General features: G+C 41.9%; 1 protein-coding gene across 5 annotated transcripts in view; it reads left to right on the top strand.

Annotated features, from left to right (window-relative positions):
* The window catches only part of GPCPD1 (glycerophosphocholine phosphodiesterase 1), a 49,940-nt gene that overhangs the window by 13,643 nt on the left and 14,785 nt on the right, over positions 1 to 21,512 (top strand). For 2 of the 5 annotated variants that reach the window (XM_053380713.1, XM_053380717.1), the window contains exons 1-11: positions 753 to 792; positions 7,251 to 7,331; positions 9,287 to 9,383; positions 10,279 to 10,363; positions 15,469 to 15,544; positions 17,698 to 17,736; positions 18,606 to 18,729; positions 19,243 to 19,486; positions 20,228 to 20,390; positions 20,710 to 20,842; positions 21,116 to 21,170. In XM_053380713.1, coding sequence (XP_053236688.1) covers positions 7,283 to 7,331; positions 9,287 to 9,383; positions 10,279 to 10,363; positions 15,469 to 15,544; positions 17,698 to 17,736; positions 18,606 to 18,729; positions 19,243 to 19,486; positions 20,228 to 20,390; positions 20,710 to 20,842; positions 21,116 to 21,170 — 1,065 coding nt within the window. In that variant the 5' untranslated portion in view covers positions 753 to 792; positions 7,251 to 7,282. Of the gene's footprint in view, positions 1 to 752; positions 793 to 2,022; positions 2,046 to 2,402; positions 2,474 to 7,250; positions 7,332 to 9,286; positions 9,384 to 10,278; positions 10,364 to 15,468; positions 15,545 to 17,697; positions 17,737 to 18,605; positions 18,730 to 19,242; positions 19,487 to 20,227; positions 20,391 to 20,709; positions 20,843 to 21,115; positions 21,171 to 21,512 lie in introns of those variants that run through there. The other 3 variants (XM_053380716.1, XM_053380715.1, XM_053380714.1) reach the window with 3 other exon arrangements.

Here is a 21,512-nt window from a genome sequence, read left to right as displayed (position 1 = left end):
TTATTATTATTATATTATCATCATTATCATCAGTGCTTTTTCTGGGGGGACGCACACCCCTAGCCATTTTGTGATTCTTTGTACTTTTGTCCATTTACTGTATTTATTTTTCCCCATTTGAACTATAAAACGGTGATATTCTTGAGTCAAAACGAGAGTACCCCTAAACATTGTTTTAGGGAAAAAAGAGCACTAGTTGTTATTATTATTACATACCCTCCCAATATATTACTGTATATATTAGTAGCCATAATATTCCTCGCTCTTCTCACGGAAGATAAGCGGAAAATAAGCGGGTTAGTCGGCGCGAAACCCGACCGCGTCTGAGGAGCCTATGAACGTGCGACGAATCTCACCCGAAACCGGCGGCGGCGGCGGCGGCAACCCGGCTTGGCCTTTCCTTCCTTCCTTCCTTCCTTCCTCCGCCGGTCACTCCGCCTCCGCCCGCCCTGCCCGCCTCTCTCCCCTCAGCTTTGCCAAGGCCGCGCTTTCTAGGAAAAACCGCCGCTTGCCCCCTCGCGGGCGGCTGAGGCGGCTTCTGTCTCCCTCTCTCCCCTCCCCCAACCCCTTCTCTCCCACTCCCTGATTGGCCGCGGCCGTCACGTGCTCCCGGGCGCCGGCTCCCCTCCCCCCTCCGCCCGTGGCGGCTGCGCCGGTGGCGGCTCCGGCCGGGGCGGCTGTAACCGGTTTGAGGCAGGGAGGGGAAGAGGCTCGACAGTCGTCAGCGCCGCCGGCTTTATCCTCGCCGAACCCGGAGAGGAAGTCTCGCCGTCGCCTCTTCTCCGTGGGCAGGTCAGTCACAGAAGATGGGGTCGCGCGTGGCTGTGGGGGCTTCTCGTGGTGGGGAGGCGCCTACGCCTTTTTTGCGCGTTTTGCTGTGAGGAAACCTGTCTTCTTCCTCCTCCCACAGCCGCCTCCCCCCCCTTCCTGCGCCGTGTTGGTTTAATCCACTCCCCCCCCCCAACAAAAACACCGAGCTAACGGTAGGATTCGAACTCTGCACTCGGGCGTGAAGGTTTGCGTGGGGGGGGGGACATGGGCCGCTGGGACTGTGTGTGAAAGCTCTCCCTTTGACAACAACCCCGTTTGGGAGGACTGGTCCTGCGTGGGAAAAGCGATCCTGTGCCTGGAGGGTTTTCCTGTGATCCTCTGCGGAGATCCCCGCGTCGCAGTGGGGTTAGATACCAGATGGCCCCATGGAGGCACCTTTCCTGTTGTGAACCGCCCTGGGATCTTTGGATGAAGGGGTGTGTGCAAATTTAATAAATAGTAGTAATAGTAAAATCTTCCATTTAACTGCGATTCGGTGATCTAATAGTAGTAGTAGTAGTAATAGTAATCATCATCATCATCATCATCATCATCGCATCTTCCAAGAGTGATTCTGTGATCTCCTTTGACAGCTGGAACTGCCCCTGCTAATAGGGACAACAGGCAGCTTCCTTCTGCTGAGCCTGAAACAACCATCTTAAATCTTAACTCAGGGCTTATCCATAATTCCCAGCTTTGCCATGGAGAGGATGGAAACTGAGCGTGGAACTTTCTGTATGTGCTGCTGTTGCTGAGATATTAGCCCCCACCACAAGCTCAGCAAAATGGTTGTTTTTATAATGTTACATTTTTCTCTTCCTTCCTTGACTCGTCAAGGAGGTCAGGGTGCTGACTCCCTCACCTTTTATCTTTACAACGGCCTTGGGAGTTGAGTCAGGTTGAGAGATGGTGGCTGGGTCCAAGGTGACTTGTGCAGTGAGCATTGTGGTGGATTTGAACCCATTTCCTCCTTGCCAGCCACTGTTCATCTTCATTGGGCCCAAGGAACTTCCATAATTCCAGTTATGCAAGACGGGACATGGCTTAAGTTGTTTACTGAATGTGCCCATCTTCCCTTTTCTCTCTGTAGGATGACCAAGATGCAAAGGAAGACAGCAGTACCTCTGCAGTTTTAACAGCTTTGTAGATGAGGGAACTTCAGCAGGTGCAACTTCCTGTGCAGAGAGAGGAAATGTGCACCTGTTGAAAGCATCTCTACTACATGACAATCAGAGGTGCAAAGTTCTTTCCTTCTTACCGTCTGGCAATTCTTACTTCCTACTTTAAAAAAAGAGGATAAACAGGAAAAAGATGCCATTGGTGCGACTAACCAGAGAGAGCCAGTGTTGTGTAGTACACTAGACTTCAGCAGAAGCATGAGAGTGCAGTTCTACTTGTTAAAAGTTCACCAAGAGAAGCATGTTCTGTATTGGGCAGGGAAAAGTGAATCCCTCTTACAGTTTTGCTTTATTTAATTATAAAAGTATTTCTGTTCCGCCATATCAGAAAATATCAGAACATAAAATAGAGACAGAGAACAACATGACCCTTCTTTCCCATTTATAATTCCTGCAGATTTATAAAGATCTTATTTCTCTCTGTGGTTTGCAGAGGTGGGAGAGGAATCTAACCTGTGTTTGAGCTGTACTTCTTCAGACTGCAGGTGGGAATTCACATGACTGAATACTTTTCCATGTCTAAATAATTTACTGCATATATATTTATATTACAGGCTTCAGGTTACAGACTCCGCTAACCCAGAAATAGCACCTTGGGTTAAGAACTTTGCTTCAGGATGAGAACAGAAATCGTGCTCCGGCAGCGCGGCGGCAGCAGGAGGCCCCATTAGCTAAAGTGGTGCTTCAGGTTAAGAACAGTTTCAGGTTAAGAACAGACCTCCGGAATGAATTAAGTACTTAACCCGAGGTACCACTGTATTTATATTTATTCTGGCATGAGAGGAAGAAGGCTAGGTTAGCAACCTTCTCCCTGACATTACAACTTTGTGTGGAAAGAGTTGTTTTGGTATGTGAGTTCACGTGAGTTCCCACCAGCAATGTGAAATTGTACAGCCTAGGCACAGATTGGCCACTGCAGTGAAACCGCTAGTCTCTCCCTCTTCTTCCTCCTCAGTGGTTTTGGCGGTGTTACGCAATAGTCCCTTTTTATTCCACCTCTCTAGAGTTATATGGGACAGGTAGTTTCATAATGCTCCTGGTTAATCCAGACAGTGGTCTGTCTTGCAGAGGAGGGAAAGAAGAAAGGTCTAGGTACTGGTTTGGCTTCTGTGTCCTTGTCTGCCTCTTTGGTGCAGAGTATGTGGGAAAGATGCCAGATCCTCCTCAGAAGCTGTCATGGAGCTGGGGAGAAGCCAGCCAGAGAGAAGGGCGTTAGTGAAAGGTTTTTAATTATTGTCTTTGCTATTGGTCATAGACACACAGACTGGGGTGGCAGGAGGCAAAGAAATGTGTTAAAGGTATGTTACGATAAAAAAGCTGGTGCCAGCTGATATGGAGCAGCTGTCTAGGGAGGATTGTGACTGTATTAAATAACATTAAGCTAGCTGCAGCATGGATGACAGACGCTTTTGAGCCTTATATATCCTTAAGAAACAAACAAGCTCTTCAGACGTGAAGGTTTTGAAGAATAGCAGTCCTTTAAGTGGGATGTTATAGATGCCTTCTGTGTACAGTAGGGAAAACTATACTACTTTGTATAGGTATGTAAGCCATTTTTTTAAAGATTGATGATAATGTGCACATACATTTGCATTTGATACTCTTGTAAACTTGGCGTTAAAACAGTAGACAGTCATTGGGATTTGTTGGCTTACCTGTGTTTACCTTTTTGTATATCTCAGTCTTAATTGTTTTAAGCAAAATTAATCACATTGGCTCAGGATTGTGGAATTTGAACATAAGCTTCAGTATATAGACCATGTATTTCTTGTATAAAAAGTACCAGATAGACTTGAGTAACATAGCATAGGGTGACTTAAAGCTTCCAGTATATGTCTGTTGACCTCATCTTGTAATTCTCTGACAAATTTGTTATCAACCAGTTTATCTCTTCTCCAAAGCAAATGAAATACTTGCAGTGCAATAATAAACAAGCATGCTAGGCAGTAATTGTGTTGAAGTACGGTACATTGTGATGCAAGTTATTTATGTTTTAGATCCAAATGTACCACTTACGGTAGCAATTAAAGAATTGTACTCTTCCACCTGTACTATTATGTAGCATAGGCAAAGGGGCTCTCTGGACCCCTCTCCTGTGATGTGAGGAGAAATTTTGCCAGGACCCTCCCCTTCTTAAACATCTCAACCATTCTGCTCTGTAAGTATGTTGGCATGGCAAATAATAGAGAGGTGCTGAGGTACCTAAAGGAAAGTCTTTGTACCTACCTAAAGCATCAACAACTTACACTGGGGAAAGAGAAGTGTCAGTATGGAGCCTATATTGCACATTTCAAAATATGGTTTTGTCTTAAAAATAGTTGCTGACCAGGGTGTTAAAGCAGTAAGGTGGTTTAATCCTAAATACACTTAGGGCTTTCTAACCTGAGGACTAATATCTGAAGCAGATTTGGGTTATTTGGGATGATGGTGGTGGAGAGGAAGGTGAAGTCTCATTGGTGAGTAGAGGTCTGTTCTGCTCATATGCCACTGGATTTCACCCTTAGTTAATACTTTTCTGGCTTAAGATCTCATACTAAGTATGTATTCCTCAAAGCATATCACTTTTGTTGTTGCTGTAGAATACAATTCAGCACCTCAGATTTATAGGGCTATATCTGAAAGAAACAGAAATACTTCATTTCAGTTTATCAGTAGCATTCTGCATTGATGCCATGCAATTCTCCCTCCTGAACTTGAGTAGGCTGTGATGCTGCAATGCAGCATCAGAACCATAAATACTCTGGTTGATTTATTTCTCTGTGTGAAGAAGTTGTCTTGTCAACACTTTGGGCTATCAGCTGAGAAATAACTTGGATGCTGCTGTTACAAACCCTGCAGTGTACACAGATCCTTTGACTGACGTCATGGAAATTATGCAGTTCCACCGATGGATATTAGTTCTACTTTAAGGAAAATGGGTAGTAGTCAGTGCAGTCCTACTCTGAGTAGATCCATTAAAATCAATGGTCATGGATAACTTGGGTTCATTAATTTCATTGGGTTTATTCTTACTAGGTCTACAACCTAATGTTAAGACACAGCTGCATTTAAAAAACAAACAAACATGCAAGAAAAATCATTTTAATCAATTTCATCCCTCCTCCTTATTGCACAAAGCCAGTTCTGCATTTTGGTATATTTCTGCCCAAAACGGAACTGCTGAGCACAGTAGCTTGTAATTGTATGGGCATTTTAGAACCGTGGGGTGTGGGTGTGTGTGCTGCCATTCTTTCACTTTTTGTTTTTAAGCTTCACGTTTTGTTTTAAAGAAAATGTCAGCCACTCAGACGTTTTCTCCTCGAGATCAAGTTATAAAATATTTTAATAGGAATGGAAAGCGATGTTTTGAAGTCTCCCCAGGCCCAGCTGCTTCTTCCTCTCTCTTCATCAGAAAAAGCAGCTGTGGCTTCTCCTTTCCTTAATAACTCTCCCTAGAGACTCCTGCCGCTGTTCCCTGCTACACAAAGTTTGTGTGGATGGTTGCAGTGCAGCTTGTTTGATGTCCACAGAGAGCACATGATCTGAAAGAATATCACTTCTTCAGAACCATGCCAAAGACAGTGTGACTGCAGAATGAATCTCCGTGCATCTCCACAGATCATGCAAATAAAGCCAAGAAAGCACCCTCCTTGCTTTCACTGGAGGCTTTCATAGTCCTGATATTTACAGCAAAGTACCAAAACAAACAAACAAAAAATTTGCTGACCCCGATAAATAGCAACCCGCAGAAAAATTGTAAACATATGTAAATGTGTAGTTTGACCGCTTTGGTGCCTGAACTACAAACTCAACCTAGCTTATCTCACACAGCTGTTGTGGTGATAAAAGTAGGAAGGGGAAGACAATCAACACAGTCTGGAGCTCCTGAGAGGAAAATCGAGATACAAATATACAAAACATATATGCCCTCGAAACACATTGCCTGCCTTGATTTTAAAGAATATTTGCATTAAAGTACATAGGAAATTTAACTGCAAGGTAAATTGTTTTGTGGATGTAGTTGCTGATTCTTTTTGCATTATATATACAGTAGTACCTCAGGTTACATACGCTTCAGGTTACAGACTCCGCTAACCCAGAAATAGTGCTTCAGGTTAAGAACTTTGCTTCAGGATGAGAACTGAAATCATGCGGCAGCAGCAGGAGGCCCCATTAGCTAAAGTGGTGCTTCAGGTTAAGAACAGTTTCAGGTTAAGTACGGACCTCTGGAACGAATTAAGTACTTAACCCAAGGCACCACTGTATTTGTTTTATGGTGACTGTATAAATAACAGCTCAGTGATGACAAGCAGGCCAGTAGTGGTTGCCTGGGTGACATGGAAAATCGGTGGGGGCACTATAATATATATATTTTTCTCATTAGAAGAAAACGTCATTTATTTCAAGGGAGATACTTCTGGGTAAAAGATACCAAAACCAGCCAGTTGTGTTTTATTCACTCCTAAGAGTAAATAAAGTAATGTTTGCTCCAGGAAAGTGTTTTAACAAACATACCCCAGTACCTTCCTGCATCCATCTTCTCCTGCTTATTCTGTTGCTCTTTCATGGGGATGAACTTCCTCCAGAAATGTCCAACTGAGTGATTTTGAGGGGGGAGAAAATTAAGAATCTGGGGCCTCTTCTGGGCCCCCAAATCTGACCTCTTCTACCCATCTGTCAGCAGGCCCCGCTCAGTACTGCCTCACTTCCAGCTCCTAATCTCTGGAAATTATGATTCAGTGTCAGAATTGTCCCCAGAGATGGGTGGGAATGAACAAACTGAAATTTAATCCACACATGGCAGAGTTTCTGTTGATTGTAAGCAACCTTACAAATATTTTTATTCTTTAAAGTCGGGATATAAATCAGGTGCGGAAACTGAGGCCTGGGGACCAAATGTGGCCCTTTAAGCCTCTCTGCCTGGCTCTCATAATTTTCCTCAGGCCATAGCCCTCACTGGCCTTTCTTCACACCTTGAATGTTTTTGCCTGGCTTGAATGTGTCCCTGAACTCTGGTAATTCCTCTTGGTTGTCCGCATGGAAGATAGAGAAGGATGTGTGAGTGTGTGTGGAAACTAACCTACTGTGCAAAGGTAAAATTTGCATTCTCTGTTCACATTTGCCTCTGGCCCCCCCACCCTCTCCTGACATGTGGCCCTTGGAAGATTCTCCAGAAGGGAATTTGGTATAACTGGATTTTTTTAAAAAAGGTATAATATTGAGATGTATACAGAAATGACCTGCTCCTAAACTAGTGCTTTTTTTTGCCCCCTTCCTCAATAGGGTACAGCAGCCATTGAACGTCATTCACAAGCATGTCACCTTGCCACATTACCTTTGAAGTAAGAGGAATACCACCACCAGGTACAAAACACTTGTAACGAGCTTTGGCTTTCTGACATGCAAGCATATGCATGCATGCTCATGTCCCTTGTAAAGTTTGGCACCAGTGTTTTTTCCAACCCACTTGTATTCTCTTCCTCTTTAGATATACCGTATTTTTCGCTCTATAGGGTGCACCAGACCATAGGGCGCACCTAGTTTTTTTTTAGGGGGGGGGAATAAAGAAAAAAAAATATTCCCCCCCCCCCAGCCCCAAAGAGCAAAGAAGCCAAGACAGCGAGCGGGATCCATCCCGCTCGCTGTCTTGGCTTCCTCTTTAGCCACGCGCAACCGCTCCAGCAAGGAGAGGTTGCGCATGGCTTCGTTTTTAGCCGCTGGGCTGGGGCGGGGGAAGCCCGAGCTTCCCCCACCCCAGCCCCCAAAACAGGCGATCTGCAAGCCTTCGGAGCCTGGCGGGAACTCCCGCCAGGTTCAGAAGGATTGCGGAGAACAGGCTTGCGGATAGCTGCCTGAAGCTGCGCTGCACTCCCCGGGCTTCAGGCTGCAGGCTGCCATTCGCAATCCTTCGGAGTGTTCCGAAGGCTTGCGGATAGCTGCCTGAAGCCTGGAGAGCGAGAGGGGCCAGTGCACACCAACCCCTCTCGCTCTCCAGGCTTCAGCGAAAGCCTGCATTCGCTCCATAGGACGCACACAAATTTCCCCTTCATTTTTGGAGGGGAGAAAGTGCGTCCTATAGGGCGAAAAATGCGGTAATTTTTAAAAATAAAATTGAGTACCCTACTTGGTCCTCTTCACACAGCTTCCTAGGTCTGTGTCTGCCCTCTTTCGACCTCTCTTTATATCTCCACCCTCCACTGCTGAGCTCTGCCAACAAAGCTGCATTGATCTCATAACAACTGTACTGTCCAAGTCACCTCCTTGATCATTTTCCCTTGCCAGGTGACATGTTCAGAAATATTACATAATGGCCCAAGCTCACCAGGCAGCCGACAAGTTATTGGTGTCTCAGATAACAGTCAACCGACTGTTTTTAGCTTAGTACACATGACCTGTATAAATGCTTACAAGACTTATTTAATGTAAGAATGTGTTGCACAAATGTTCCTACAAGGCTGACTGGCAGCTTGTACACAGCTTTGGGATATCATTTCACCTCTCTCCATCCCCCCTGCCCCTCCCCCCCGGTAGACCCATATAGTGTTATGTGTGTATCGAGTAGTGCTGGGAATGGTATTTCACTGCAGTGAATAAATGCTTAGGTTGCTACTTTCCAGGCTCACAGTAACATACAGATTATCTGTTTCCTTTTCTTCAATCCTCTCTTTGTTACCACTGTATAGAACAGCCTGCTTTAGTGAACTAATTGTAACTAATTAGCAGCCCCCCTCCCAAATAAGCGTTTAAAGGTTATCTGCTAACAGATTGATACATGGGCAGGGTCTGTTCCCAGAGGGCTTTATCACCCCGTTGCTGGGCTTTCTGAGTGAGAGAAAGACTGAGGGTTGAATGCAAAAAAGTAATTATGTGAATGGAACAACTTCCATTTGTACAACAGAGCTATCCCTCACTCTTCTGCTGCCCATGTCCCCTCAAATCTCTTCCAGGGGATTAGGAGAACCCCCTGGAGCAGATTGGGGGGGGGACATGGCAGGAGGAGAGTGAGCAAAAGTTCCAACCATGCATTAACTTCATGAGATGCAAGTTTTGAGACCCCCCCCCTTAGGTCTGCCTTGCCTTATGTGTGCTTCGACAGGCACATAAATTCCTCCTGCTGCTTGTTTAGTTCTATGATTTTCAGATAGCGTTTTGAATATTCTTAAAAGAAAAGCAGTTCAGAAGTTGAATAATTTCGAGTCTGCGCCTGTTCTTAGTGTGGGCCTGATACGTTACATAATATTGGCAAAAGTGTATTGTGAAAACTCTTAAATGTTTAGGAGCTTTATTGTATGCTTTCTAGTATATATTTCTTTTTCTAGGAGAAGTTTTGGCAATATGTGGCAGTTGCAATTCTCTGGGAAGTTGGGATCCCCAATCCGCAGTAATCCTACAGCCAGAGGAGGAGGCTGGTGATGTGTAAGTTTCTTTCAGTAGCACATTTTGAAATTCACAACCATGCATGCAGGCTGGCTTGACACCAATTATACAGTTCAAGTGCTACTTCTTTACCTCGACTTCTGAGCACCTCATTCTAGAAGACAAATGACACTTGAGGTGGATTATCCCTTCTGCCTTGGTATGTACTTCAATCCTGCTTAAGCACTTGAATTGCTCACATTTGTTTCAAGCGTGCCTGTAAAAAAGTACTTTCACCCACGTAACACATTCAACTACAGTGTCCATCACCCCAGTAGCATGGCCACTGGTCAAAGATAATGAGGGGTGTAGTCCAACAATATATGGAGTCCCCATTGGCTACCCCTGCATACCTTCATCAAATGTTACCTTTTCCCCAGCCCCTTCCAGTGTGATTCAGAAAGCTGCACAGTGAGTTCTTTGCATGCAGTAGGCATCTTGTTCCTTTTCTTTACCCCAGCAGTTTCGTCTTGCCTCTTGAGAAGAGACAAATCTGATGTAGCTTTAAGGCCCCTAAGTTCAGTTTTTTAATACTATCATAGCGGTGGTTGCACTTAGGCGGGGGGGGGGGGGAATCCCTGGTGTCTGCTTTTCTCAAATATAACTGAGAACTCATTGGATCACTGTGCTATGAATGATCCTTATTGGATCCTTATTGGATCACTGTGCTATGAATGAGCGCCACTCATTTTCCACGTGCAGCTAATTGCATGGATGGTTTTAAAATACATAGTGTCACAGCAGAAATGGCCCTTTGAAACAACATGGAAGAAAACGTCAGACACCTTGTATTCTGAGAGGTGTGCACACACACAGGGATTTTTAAAGTAAGTGTCATTGTTGTACAGCCATCCTATATCTTTTCTAAAATGTTTTCAAAAACACTTTTCTGCAGTCTGCTATGGAGAACTACAGTTCCACTTCCTAGGGGAGATGATATTGAATATCGATACTTTCAGGGGACCTTTTTAGAACCCCAGGTACGTATGCCTAAGTAAGCACCAATATAACTTGTTGACTAACTCTTAGGGATAAGTTCCCAGTGGTATGGCGTTTGGAAATAGCCCACAGTATAGTTGGCTGTTGGATTCATTTTGAATTCAATTCTCCTGTTTTTAACTTCAGTAAAAGCTTCCTATCCAGAAAGCAGTTGTGTATGAGACCTTGAATTCTGTGTGGAGAGTGTGCCTGCGTGTAACCTTCTGCACAGTATTTGCAAACCACAAATCACTGCTTCCCAGCTTGCGTGCTGATCAAAATACTTATGTAAACTGATGCATGCCGTGATCTGCAAATCTCATGCTTTTCCTACCCAAGTGCTTTCTATGTAAGAAAGATGTAGAACGTGAAGCATATCAAGCTTAACTGGTGCATTCCCAAAAAAAATCATGTTGCTTGTAACTTGTATTTAAAGAGTTTTAAACATAGCACAAGCATTTAACATACTAGCAACATAAGTCCAGCAGTAGAAAGTGGCTAGATTTTGCCTAAGTAGTTTTGCAGCACACACTAGAAATCGGTGAAGGCTTGTGGACTCATAAGCCAAAACCCTTGCCGAAGTTAGATTTTATCCCTTTCTGCCCACACCCTTTTAAATATTGTCAAATGTGTAAACGTAGTGGGGGTTTTTTTAAAGAAAAACAATCTGAAGTAAATCAAGTTCCCTTGTAATACATGCAAACTTCACAGAACGTATTTGGTGAGTTTGTTTCCTTTTAAGTAGGTGCTCTGTATTGTGCACTCTGTAAGTTCCGTGTGATGCAGAGTCTTCTGTGGTAAGTATGAATTTTATGGAATAGCAGAGTAGAGACATATGGAAAGAGCCCATATTGATGGACACTGTGAGCCTCGATATTGGCAAAAGCGTGCATTTTTATTGCGGGGTGGTTATTCTAGCATAAAGAATGTATTGTTCCCATGTGAGGATATAATACAGTGAAGCTGAAAGCAGGAGCGATACTAAGAACACAAAGTAGAATGTGGCGACTGACTGTAACATAAGTAAATGTAACATTAAATGCTCCTGTGTATTGAATTAATAATCAGTGCTTTCATTAAATGGCTCTTCCTGTTGCATTTTTCCCATTTCTAGTCATTTCACTTAGCCCTGATTGGTTTTAATGACTGGAATGTATTGTAGTCCTTATTATTATTATTTGTTCAATTTATATACCGCCCTTTATCCAAAGATCCCTGGGTGGTGTTCAACATTAAAAATACATTGCAAAACATTCGCATTTTATTATAAGTTGAGAAACTGCCTACAATTAGACTAAGGCTGATATAAGAGCCAAATGAAGGGGTTTTAATACACAGAAATGTGTCAAGTGTCATGAACCAGGAAATAAAACAGACTTTCTAGTTTCAGTCTTAATGCTTATAGGGCAAGTTAACAGGTTCACTATTTTTTACATAAACTTTTAAACAAGGGTGATAAATCTGATTTTACCATGATGTTGTGACTAACACCTTAGAAGGTGAATCACAAATATATTTAGAATACTAAATATATGTTAATGATTTCTTAGACCATGACAAAAATACCTGTCAAGATTGAATATGTAAACCTAAACTTGGTTCATAATTTGAGTAGTCCAAGTGGCATTTTTCTGCTAACATGTGTAACATATGACTCCATCTTACTTTCAAATATATGAGATAATTGACATGATGCTTCTTTAAATATTATTGCCAAGGAGACTGACTTGTTTTCTGTTACTGCTGTTAAACTCCTCATTAAGTTGTCTTGGACTAATTTGAATCGGGGCAGATGACAGCTATGTAGTCAGTTGTTATTATTGGGAACAGTTCCAGTTCCCTAACTTCCCAGGTGTAAAAATACTTCACATTGCTTAGATGCTTGCGGAAGCTTGGTTGGGCATAAAGCTATCAAGATGATTTCTTGAATCTAGAGCAGTATTCTTCAACTTTGTTCCCCAGCTCCCTTAGTCCCTCCCTATTGGCTAAACCGACTGGATTATGGGAGGTTTAGTCCAACAACATCAGGGGAGACAAGAGTGATCTATAGTAGCTTGAGAGACAGCAGTTCACTCTCATCGGGCCCCCTCCTTTGCTTTAGAAATAAAATTACACTAAGAGACCATGGGCAGAGTACAAATAGCTGGCACCTTGTTGGCTCTCTAGGAAGCCCTTTTCCTTTTTATATAACGCTTTCCTTAGAAACATTAAGCAAATATTTTTCTATACCCCATCCCGTACTTCTTGTGTATTATCTTGATTTATTTGTGCTTGCGGGAAGGGAGATCCTTACGCTTTCTTAGAAAATTACCTGACCCTGGTAACTCAAAAGTTACTGTTTCTGTTGTTAATCATCTGTTTCTAGAAGTGTCTTACAAAAACCCCACCCACTCTGCTAGCAGCCATAGATACTGGCTAGAAAAGATAAGTATCCAGTATGAAACTGCTTGCACAACTTTTTTCAAATAAATTTCATTTGGGGTGCGTATGCCATCCCTTCTGATTTAGCTACTGAATAGTACAGTGTCCACAAAAGATAATACTGCCTTATAAGTTAAAAGCATATTGCATTTTCAGATGATTTATTTTATTTAGTGCGTGTTGTATGGCCATAGATCCAGTTGTACAAACATTCAATTTAATAAACTACATGGGCTTAATGGCTCAAAGACACAAACTAATCTCCCTGTGGAACACCCTCCCATCAGATGTCAAGGAGATAAATAACTATACAACTTTTAGAAGACACCTGAAGCCAGCCCTGTATCAGGAAGTTTTTAAAGTCTGATGTTTTATTATGTTTTTATACGCGTTGGAAACCACCCGGAGTGGATGGGGTATAATAAAATAATAATTCTAATAATTGTTATATTTTGAACTTGTAAAACCTCAGCAGATGTTGTATGGATGACTCTGTTGTTCCCAGTGTCTGAAGTGAGAACAAATGGTCTTGGGTCTTTGTGAATTATGCTGTGCTTTTGATTTTAAAATATATGATTCTTAAATAGATTTTTTAATCTAAAATGTAGGAGGGTCAGCTCTACAGCTGAATAATGGCAATAACTGTAGGTGGAAGCACAATTCTGTACTTTGTACTTGGAAGGAAGGGCAGAATCCAGTGTTGTGTGAATGGATTTCCACTTTTGCAATGGGATTTCATCTTTCTCTCCTCCCCCCTGCAGTCCCCCTCACACCCTCAGGATCGGCTCTGAAGGGCTTGGGAATCCTCTGGAGCAGATTTTGGGGGTATTTGGGACTGCAGGAGGATGGAGAGTTATTAAAAAGCGTATGTCTGCTTGTGTGTGAACAGCATTAGATACAACCCTTTGTCTCACTATTTTTAGTGGGGCTTACTCCCTAGAAAATGTGTTTAGAGTTGCAGTCTTAGGTTCTTAAATAAATGTTTGCTAATTCAAGTAGATTCTTTAGGAGTACTGTATTCTGTGAATGCATACACTTGGTTTGGAAGAAGAAAGAGTTCTCAAAACTTAGTAATGTGTACAACTTGTTTACAGTCTATCTGGATTCTGGGCAGTTCCTGTTTTTAGGATGTGTTGAGACATAGACATCTCAAGAAGTTTCATTACTATTTTCAGGGGGACATGGGGCTCATTTTTGATGCCAGCTAAGAAATTGCATCATGTGAAAACAAGCACGCTGTGATTGGCTTCTGATGCCACACTTATCCATCCTGTGGGTTACTTTTTGTCAGTGGTGGGGAGCCCTCAGCCTGTGGGCCTAATCAGGCCCGCCAGTCCTCCCCATTTGGCTCACAAGGCCATTTTGTCCAAACTGTGCCCACCTGTACTACATCATAGTTTTGGGGGGGGGGTGGTAAAGACATGGCTCAGTCCAAAGGGGGTTTGCAGACACCCCCAATCAGCTGCAAACCAGGCTTTATAAGACCCAAAGATCAGCTAAGAACCCTCAAAATGGCAAATTTTGAGCACCCAACTCCTAAATAGAAATTTCGGCTGATCAGGCTGAAAGATACACATTAATGATTCTTTTTTCCTACCTAGCCCTCTGCCGTGTTCATTTCTGAGTTATACGCATTTTCTATCACCTTAACCAAAAATACACAAAAAAACACAAAACAACCCAGGAATATGTGTGTGTGTTTAAGGAACTTTATTATTGGCATTCATTTTCACTGTTTTCACTGTGCTCAAAGCAATGGGTTGGATCTAAATAGCTGCTAATGCTCTTCCTCAGACAATTGCACAGGAGTTCATACAGGGCTGTACTACATGGGTTATGATGCAGTTCTTATACTTGTGAAAACTCTTATATACAAGCAGGAAATTTTCACATATTTGGCACAGAAGCACAAAGCAGCCCTTCTTTGAACCGAAGACTCCTTCCGCATGTGGAAAGGGAGCCTTAGATCCCCATTGTTTCCTATGCTGGTTCAGTGGTGGTGGGGTGTTGTATCTGCATATAAGTGCAGAAGATTTGGGGCTATGGTATGCTGTGCAGACTTTGTGCTCTGTGTCATACTTAACTTCTGTGTCTGACGCACTGTAGAAAGCAATAACAATTAGTTAAGTGCCCAAATTGGTTAGCATGCGTTTGCAATTTTTTGTGACTAGTTATACCCATACGACCGTTCCAAAATTGGCCTGTTAGCATGTATGACGATTGCAACTATACTGGAAAACCCTACACTTGTCAGAATTTGTCACCACTTAGGCTAGCTCACATAGCCATCTGGACCTGTGGAGTGGGGTCTGTGCATGGGATTGCATCCACTGGCCTAGATCCTGACCCACATGTTCAGTCTAGCCTCCAAGCAGGACTGATTCATGAAGGGGAAATGGGAGGATAGACTAAGGGGCTGCCATTGCAATCCCACCCTCCACCCCCCTTCAATATAAGATAGCAGTGTGATTTGAATGGGGTTTTTTGTCATAAGGTGATGAGATGCGTCTTAATGACATCAATGATTATGGTATACATGGTGTGAATTAAACTTAAAGCTTTGTGCTTCAAAGGTGGTATAAGTAAACTACGCTCACAAAGGATTGTAAATGGCATCACTGGTTAAAAGATAAATAAATCGGGATTTAACGAAAATTATTGCAGACATTTAACTTTTAAATTACAGAAAACCGGTGGTCCATGCCAAGTCATAATTCACAAGTGGGAGACTCATCTACCACCACGATCAATAACCCCATTAGGTATGGGCATGAACTGCATCTCTTTTGAGGCATATGCATAAGATTACTAATATTTTGCAAAACGGTTTAGTGGAATTGGTAATATTTTGTAGGTTTAAGATTAAGACCACTGCTTAAGGCACCAAAGGCACCATTTTTAGCACAGCACGAGCATTTAAAGTGTTTGTGAACAAAATAGTGTGGATTTGAAACATAAATTCCATAAATTGACTGTGGCTAACATTAAGTCAGAGTGCCAGTTGTTTTCGTAAGAGAGATTATTTTTGCCTTGGAGGTTTTCTGAAACATTATCAGAAGCATATTCATGAATACAATAGGACATAATATAAGTACAGCGGAACCTCGGTTTTCAAGTGTCTCGGAAGCCGAACGTTTCGGTTTTCGAACGCCAAAAACCTGGAAGTAAATGCTTCCGTTTTTGAACGCTTTAGAGAAGTCTAATGGCTTCCACTGAGTTTTTTTCAATTTTCTTCATTGACTTTGCAGGCTGCCCTTTGTGCCTCCTTTGTCAAACATTTTGGAAGTCAAACAGTCTTCTGGAACGGATTATGTTCGACAACTGAGGTTCCACTGTACAGGATAAATAATGTAGATATTTTTTCTACTGATTTGAGATAAACTGTACAAAAGGCAACATGTGGTCTAAACTAATGTTCTTCCTCCTGAAGGTGGTTCAATAAGGTGATTGTTGTTATATACTGTCTTCTCTGGAGCAGGTGTACCTGAAAAGATTGCAGTTGGCTGATTTTGTTTCATTCATTATTTTTTTAAAAAATTGAATGGAAATGTGCCCACCTAAATAGCATTATAGTCGTACCTTGGTTTTCGAACAGCTTAGTTCTTGAACTTTTTGGCTCCTGAACACCACAACCCCAAAAGTGACTGTTCTGGTTTGCAAACAATTTTTGGAAGCTGAATGTCCAACGGGGCGTCCGCTGCTTCCAATTGGCTGCAGGAACTTCCTGCAGCCAATCAGAAGCTGCACTTTGGTTTCCGAACATTTTGGAAGTCAAATGGACTTCGAGAACGGATTCCGCTCAACTTCCAAGGTACGACTGTATTTGAAAGTGAAATCCATACTCTTAAGGAATGAACTTAGGTTTTCCTTCTAAGACTGCAATCCTTTGCATGGTTGCCTAGAAGCAAATCTAACTGAATTTAGGGTGACTTTATTCTGAACAGATGTGCATACCAAGCCTTACAGTGCAATCCTATTGGGAGTGCTGCCTTCGGCAACCTAAGACCCAATAACCTCATTAGAGAGAAATTACATTGCTTTGAAAACATTCTCCTGGTGGCTGTTCTCAATTTTTAACTTAGTAGTCCCGCTGACCTTGAAGGAGATTAGTCACACAAAAGTTTAAGGTCCTCACGGGATTATTCCAAACTGATATTTTTTTCTGTATGGCCAAAAAAAACCCCAACTCTTTTGCTACAGGTGAAAGGTCAGACCTAATATAAATAGCGCCTGAAAATGAACATGGGTAAAACTGAGCTTTTGATATTAGAGGGTTACACTTCAACTTTAAACTCTGAATAATTCTGTTTATTGATGAGTTTATTCCATGTCTAAAGCTTTTCATCTTTTACCTTTCTGTAGCATGGATTGAAGGTGAAACTTTGACTATTGTTTCTAGCAAAGGGAAGAAAATAAGCATTTTTAATTGTAAACGCAGAAGATTTATATCTGAACTATTGGTTGCTTAGCAGATAGTTTAATGTCTGTCACATTAGTAACATAGCATTATCTTTCTAGTATAATAGCAATTAGGATTATATTTTGTCAAGATAATGCAATATCCTTTTTCCAGTTTACATAGCTCATTTTGAAGTAAGTACTGTCCATCATGCTAAGTTTGCCTGGAGATAATGTTAGCAAGAAAACAAAGCTTAGCAGTATCTTGCAGGTTGCAGTAAACTTGCTGCTGCTTTGTTTTTCTTTTTAAATGATTTGGTTTATAGCAGTTAACGGTGAAGTGCAAAAGTAGAACCATTACTGATAACGTCCTCCACATGCCATCTTGGATCAAAGTCTCATAAAGTTCAATACGACTTACTCCCAAATAAGTATGTGTAGGATTGAGGCTTAAAGTCGCAATAATTTGTAGCCTGTGAATGTGAACTTCTCTCACTGTTTGTTCCTTCATTTTTAGAGGATATTTCCGTTGATGACGGACACTTCGGAATCGTTGGTAAGAAGCACTGTTATCGTAGTTTTGTTTTTATGTAGGAGTTTTGTAAGCTGCCTTGTGTAGAAAGAGCACCTTCAAATGTGAATTAAAAGCCATTTAAAATAAATGATAGTAAATTTCCTCTCCCTGGTGCACAACATGTTCAAGGTTGATTTTGGAAACTCAAATGCGATTTGGTGGATTTCCACACAGTAGGAGGGTTTGCCTGGAACACTAAAGCCAATCTGTTTTGAGCCCAAGCAAAGCCTCTGCTTTGAGCACTCCTATTTCATTTTGCTAGCAGGAGTCATAAATCAGGTTTCAGTTTTTCTTTTGCCGATTCCTGGCTTGTTATGTACTCACCAGGAATAGTTCTTTAAAATATTGAACAAGCCTGTTTCATAACTCACAGTTTGAAGTTGACCTGGTTTGAGTTTACAGTATTTTAAGCCACTTTTCCTCTTACAGACATAGTGATTTGCCAGGATTTGATGAAAATCTTACCTGAATCCTAGTTTATTCCTCCTCCTGGCCTGTGGAGGGAGGAGTGGGGAGTGCACAAGCCCTGGGCTTTTGCAGACTTGCTCATGCAGAAAACTCATCCACAGTTTTAGGAGCATGTAAACGTAGTGAAAATGTGCACGCCAGCAGACCGTTTATTGTTCTTAGGGTCATTCCAGTATGTCTGCTTGCGTCTGTGTTGTGTATGCCTCGAATTTTTGTACCTATACTAGTTTCAACAGCAGCAACTAGTTTGTGATGGCACATCCCTTTTGGAAACTGGGATATTGGGACAGTAGTGCTTTGGTAACAACTTTAAGAAGTCTTTTTGGTGTCATTCTGGAATGTAGCAAAATCATTTTGTAATTATTATTATTTTCCTTTGTCAGATGATGTGGAAAGTGTCGATTCCGGTTGGCTGACATGTCAGACAGAAATAAGGCTACGCCTCCATTTTTCTGAAAAGCCTCCTGTATCTATAACTAAGAGAAAATTCAAAAAATCCAGGTTTAGGTATGATCATGCTAATCAAAGTTCTCCATTTGCTATTGAAACTAAATCCCATCTTTAGCATATGAATACTACTGGATTATCCATCTATATTGACATTGTGAAAAAACTTGAGTTCCTTTCCCAGTCCATTTTGTAAATTCAGAAACTCCTTTCCCCCTACATAGCTTCTGGCTTAATTGTGGTTATTTCTCAGTCTTTTATAATCAGCATCGAGTTTCTTCACTGCCATTGCTTTTGGGAAACTAAAAATAAAAATCTGTACAGTTTGTAGTACATATGCAGCCTCCTTTTAGGAATTTCTTCCTTCATCCCATCCCCCAAGACACTCAAATTATTGGTACACTGGAGTCCTTAAGTAGAAAAATAATGCTGCATTTTTAGTGCCTTGAGTTCATTGTGTTACCAAAAGCATAATACATTATTCTGTCACTATTGATGTCACTGAAGATTTGTGACATAATGTGACATCATTTGTTACATAATGTGACATTTTGCTTTCTCCTTACTGCTTAGGGTGAAGCTCACCCTTGAAGGCTTGGAGGAGGAGGGTGAAGATGAAGAGGATGATAGACTGTCACCTACAATTCAACATAAAATGCCAAACACGCTGGAGATCTCACTAATAAGTGACACTGAGTTCAAATCTCGTCATTCTCAGCCAGAATGTGGTTATGGTCTGCAGCCTGATAGATGGACAGAATATACTATTCAGACCATGGAACCGGACAATTTGGAATTAATCTTTGACTTTTTTGAGGTGAGGGCTTAGCTATTTGCTTAATATTGGTGGCCAGAAAGCCTTTTTATACCTCTATCCTATTGGTACAATTTATAGATAGGAAAGTGGAAGGCGGGGAAGAACCTCACAGAACGAGGAATGTTTTAGACCTCTTGGCATCAAATGTATTGGGCTTGTGCAGTTAATCCACTACTGTATTATTCTACTGATTATCTGAGGACTTATGAAACCGACCAGGTTGCATCCAGTGACCGCATGAGCAACCTTGCAGAGCTCACGTTCCAAGTATCCACTCACTGTTTTCATTCACACAATTTAGCCTTCTCAGTCGTAATGTAACTGTAAAAGGGTACATCTGAATACATGAGTAAATTCACAAAACCTTCAGACTCATTTTGCAGAACAAATAACGGTGCTTCACTGTAGGCTGCAACCCACTGAATGTTCCAAGTTCTGCATCCTCACATTTCCAGGAATTTAAAAGAAGTGCCGAGATGAATTCACAGCAATACAGTGGTACCTCTAGTTACGGAACTGATCCATTCCGGGGTGCCATTCACACCCCAAAAAGTCTCTAACTAGAGCGCCGCTTCTGCGCATGTATGAAGCGCACAGAACACTTCTTGCACATGCAGCAAAACCCGGAAGTATACACTTCCGGGTTTGCCGCGTTCACAAGCCGAAAAGACACAACGTGAACCTAACGCAACACGTGGTATGACTGTAAAATTAAATATGTAAACATTGTTGCGTTTTTAGGAAGACCTTAGTGAAGCAGTGATTCAAGGAGACGCACTTCCGGGGCACGTGGGCTCTGCGTGTCTGTTATCCTCCACTCTTGCAGAATCGGGAAAGAGCTGTGGCATTCTCACTCTTCCTATTATGAGCAGACTTTCACGAAAAACAATTGGAAAAGTTAGAGGTATGCTTAATATAGTGGTAATGCAAGCATGGGCCTTAAGCTAAATACATTTCCCTTTTTGCCTTCAGAAATTTTTAGTCCAGGGACTTTCAGAAAAACTGGTGCTTTTCAACCAGAACTAGTAGTTTATGTCAGGGGCCTAGTGAAACTATAATAAGGAATATATTCAAAATGTACCTTTTGGTTCTCCATTAGGTACTTTAACATATCCCAGTAAATCTTAAGCGATATTTCTCTAAATCTAGTGATGAGAGAAAAGATTTCATTGTATATAAGTAAAGAATTTGACCACCAAGTGACATTCGCTTTCTCTTTTTAGTCGACTACATAATTATAAAGCCAATTCAAGGGTACTCCTGTGATGTGAAAGCCTCATATGCCAAATACTGGCGTGACAGAACAGGGTTAGATGTTGGACACAGAGGCGCAGGAAACTCTACAACCACCACCAAGTAAGTTTGCGTAATTGAATTTGGAGTTTTAATTTTAGTAGCTCCCCTAGTGTGAATCCTGTGAACGTCTAGCAGACTTCAGCTCAGGGAAGGAGGTTTTCCTCTTCCTTGGGACAGCCCTGGTGGATCAAGGATGCAAGGTGCTGCATGTACAATGAAAACTCAAATTAAGAAGTTCATTACCTATAAAATTGCTTGCCCATCATTTGTGAATTTTATTTTTTTCCCAACATCAGAAATAAGTAAAACTGTTTTCCTTTTTCCTCCTCCCAGGCTTGCTAAACTTCGAGAAAATACCATTGCTTCTTTGAAAAATGCTGCTAAACATGTATGTGTGTGATGATTTTACCTTGATTCTTTTTTTGCATGTTAACACCTATGGCTGTCTATTATCAATGAGCAAAGACTGAACCTTGTAGAAAATACATAATCTTTTATTCATTTATTCATTCAGTGATCATATATGCTGCCTTTCAAGGCAAAGTCCTCCCAAGGGCACTTGCAAAAGATCACAAATTCCATAGAAAGACAGGAAAAAGTATCTCCATATAGTAGCAGAGGCTTGCAGGTGGAGCTGTACCCAGGAGGGATGCCAGGGTGCTGCTTCCTGTCCCCCTGATGACCTCAGCGATGACAGCTGTTAGCATTTCCAGTTATTAGAAAAGGCGAG

This window comes from Podarcis raffonei, chromosome 3, assembly GCF_027172205.1.
Source record: "Podarcis raffonei isolate rPodRaf1 chromosome 3, rPodRaf1.pri, whole genome shotgun sequence".
NCBI lineage: Eukaryota > Metazoa > Chordata > Lepidosauria > Squamata > Lacertidae > Podarcis > Podarcis raffonei.
The sequence above is the reverse complement of the archived record's forward strand: the minus strand, read 5'-3'. Positions and strand labels throughout refer to the sequence as shown.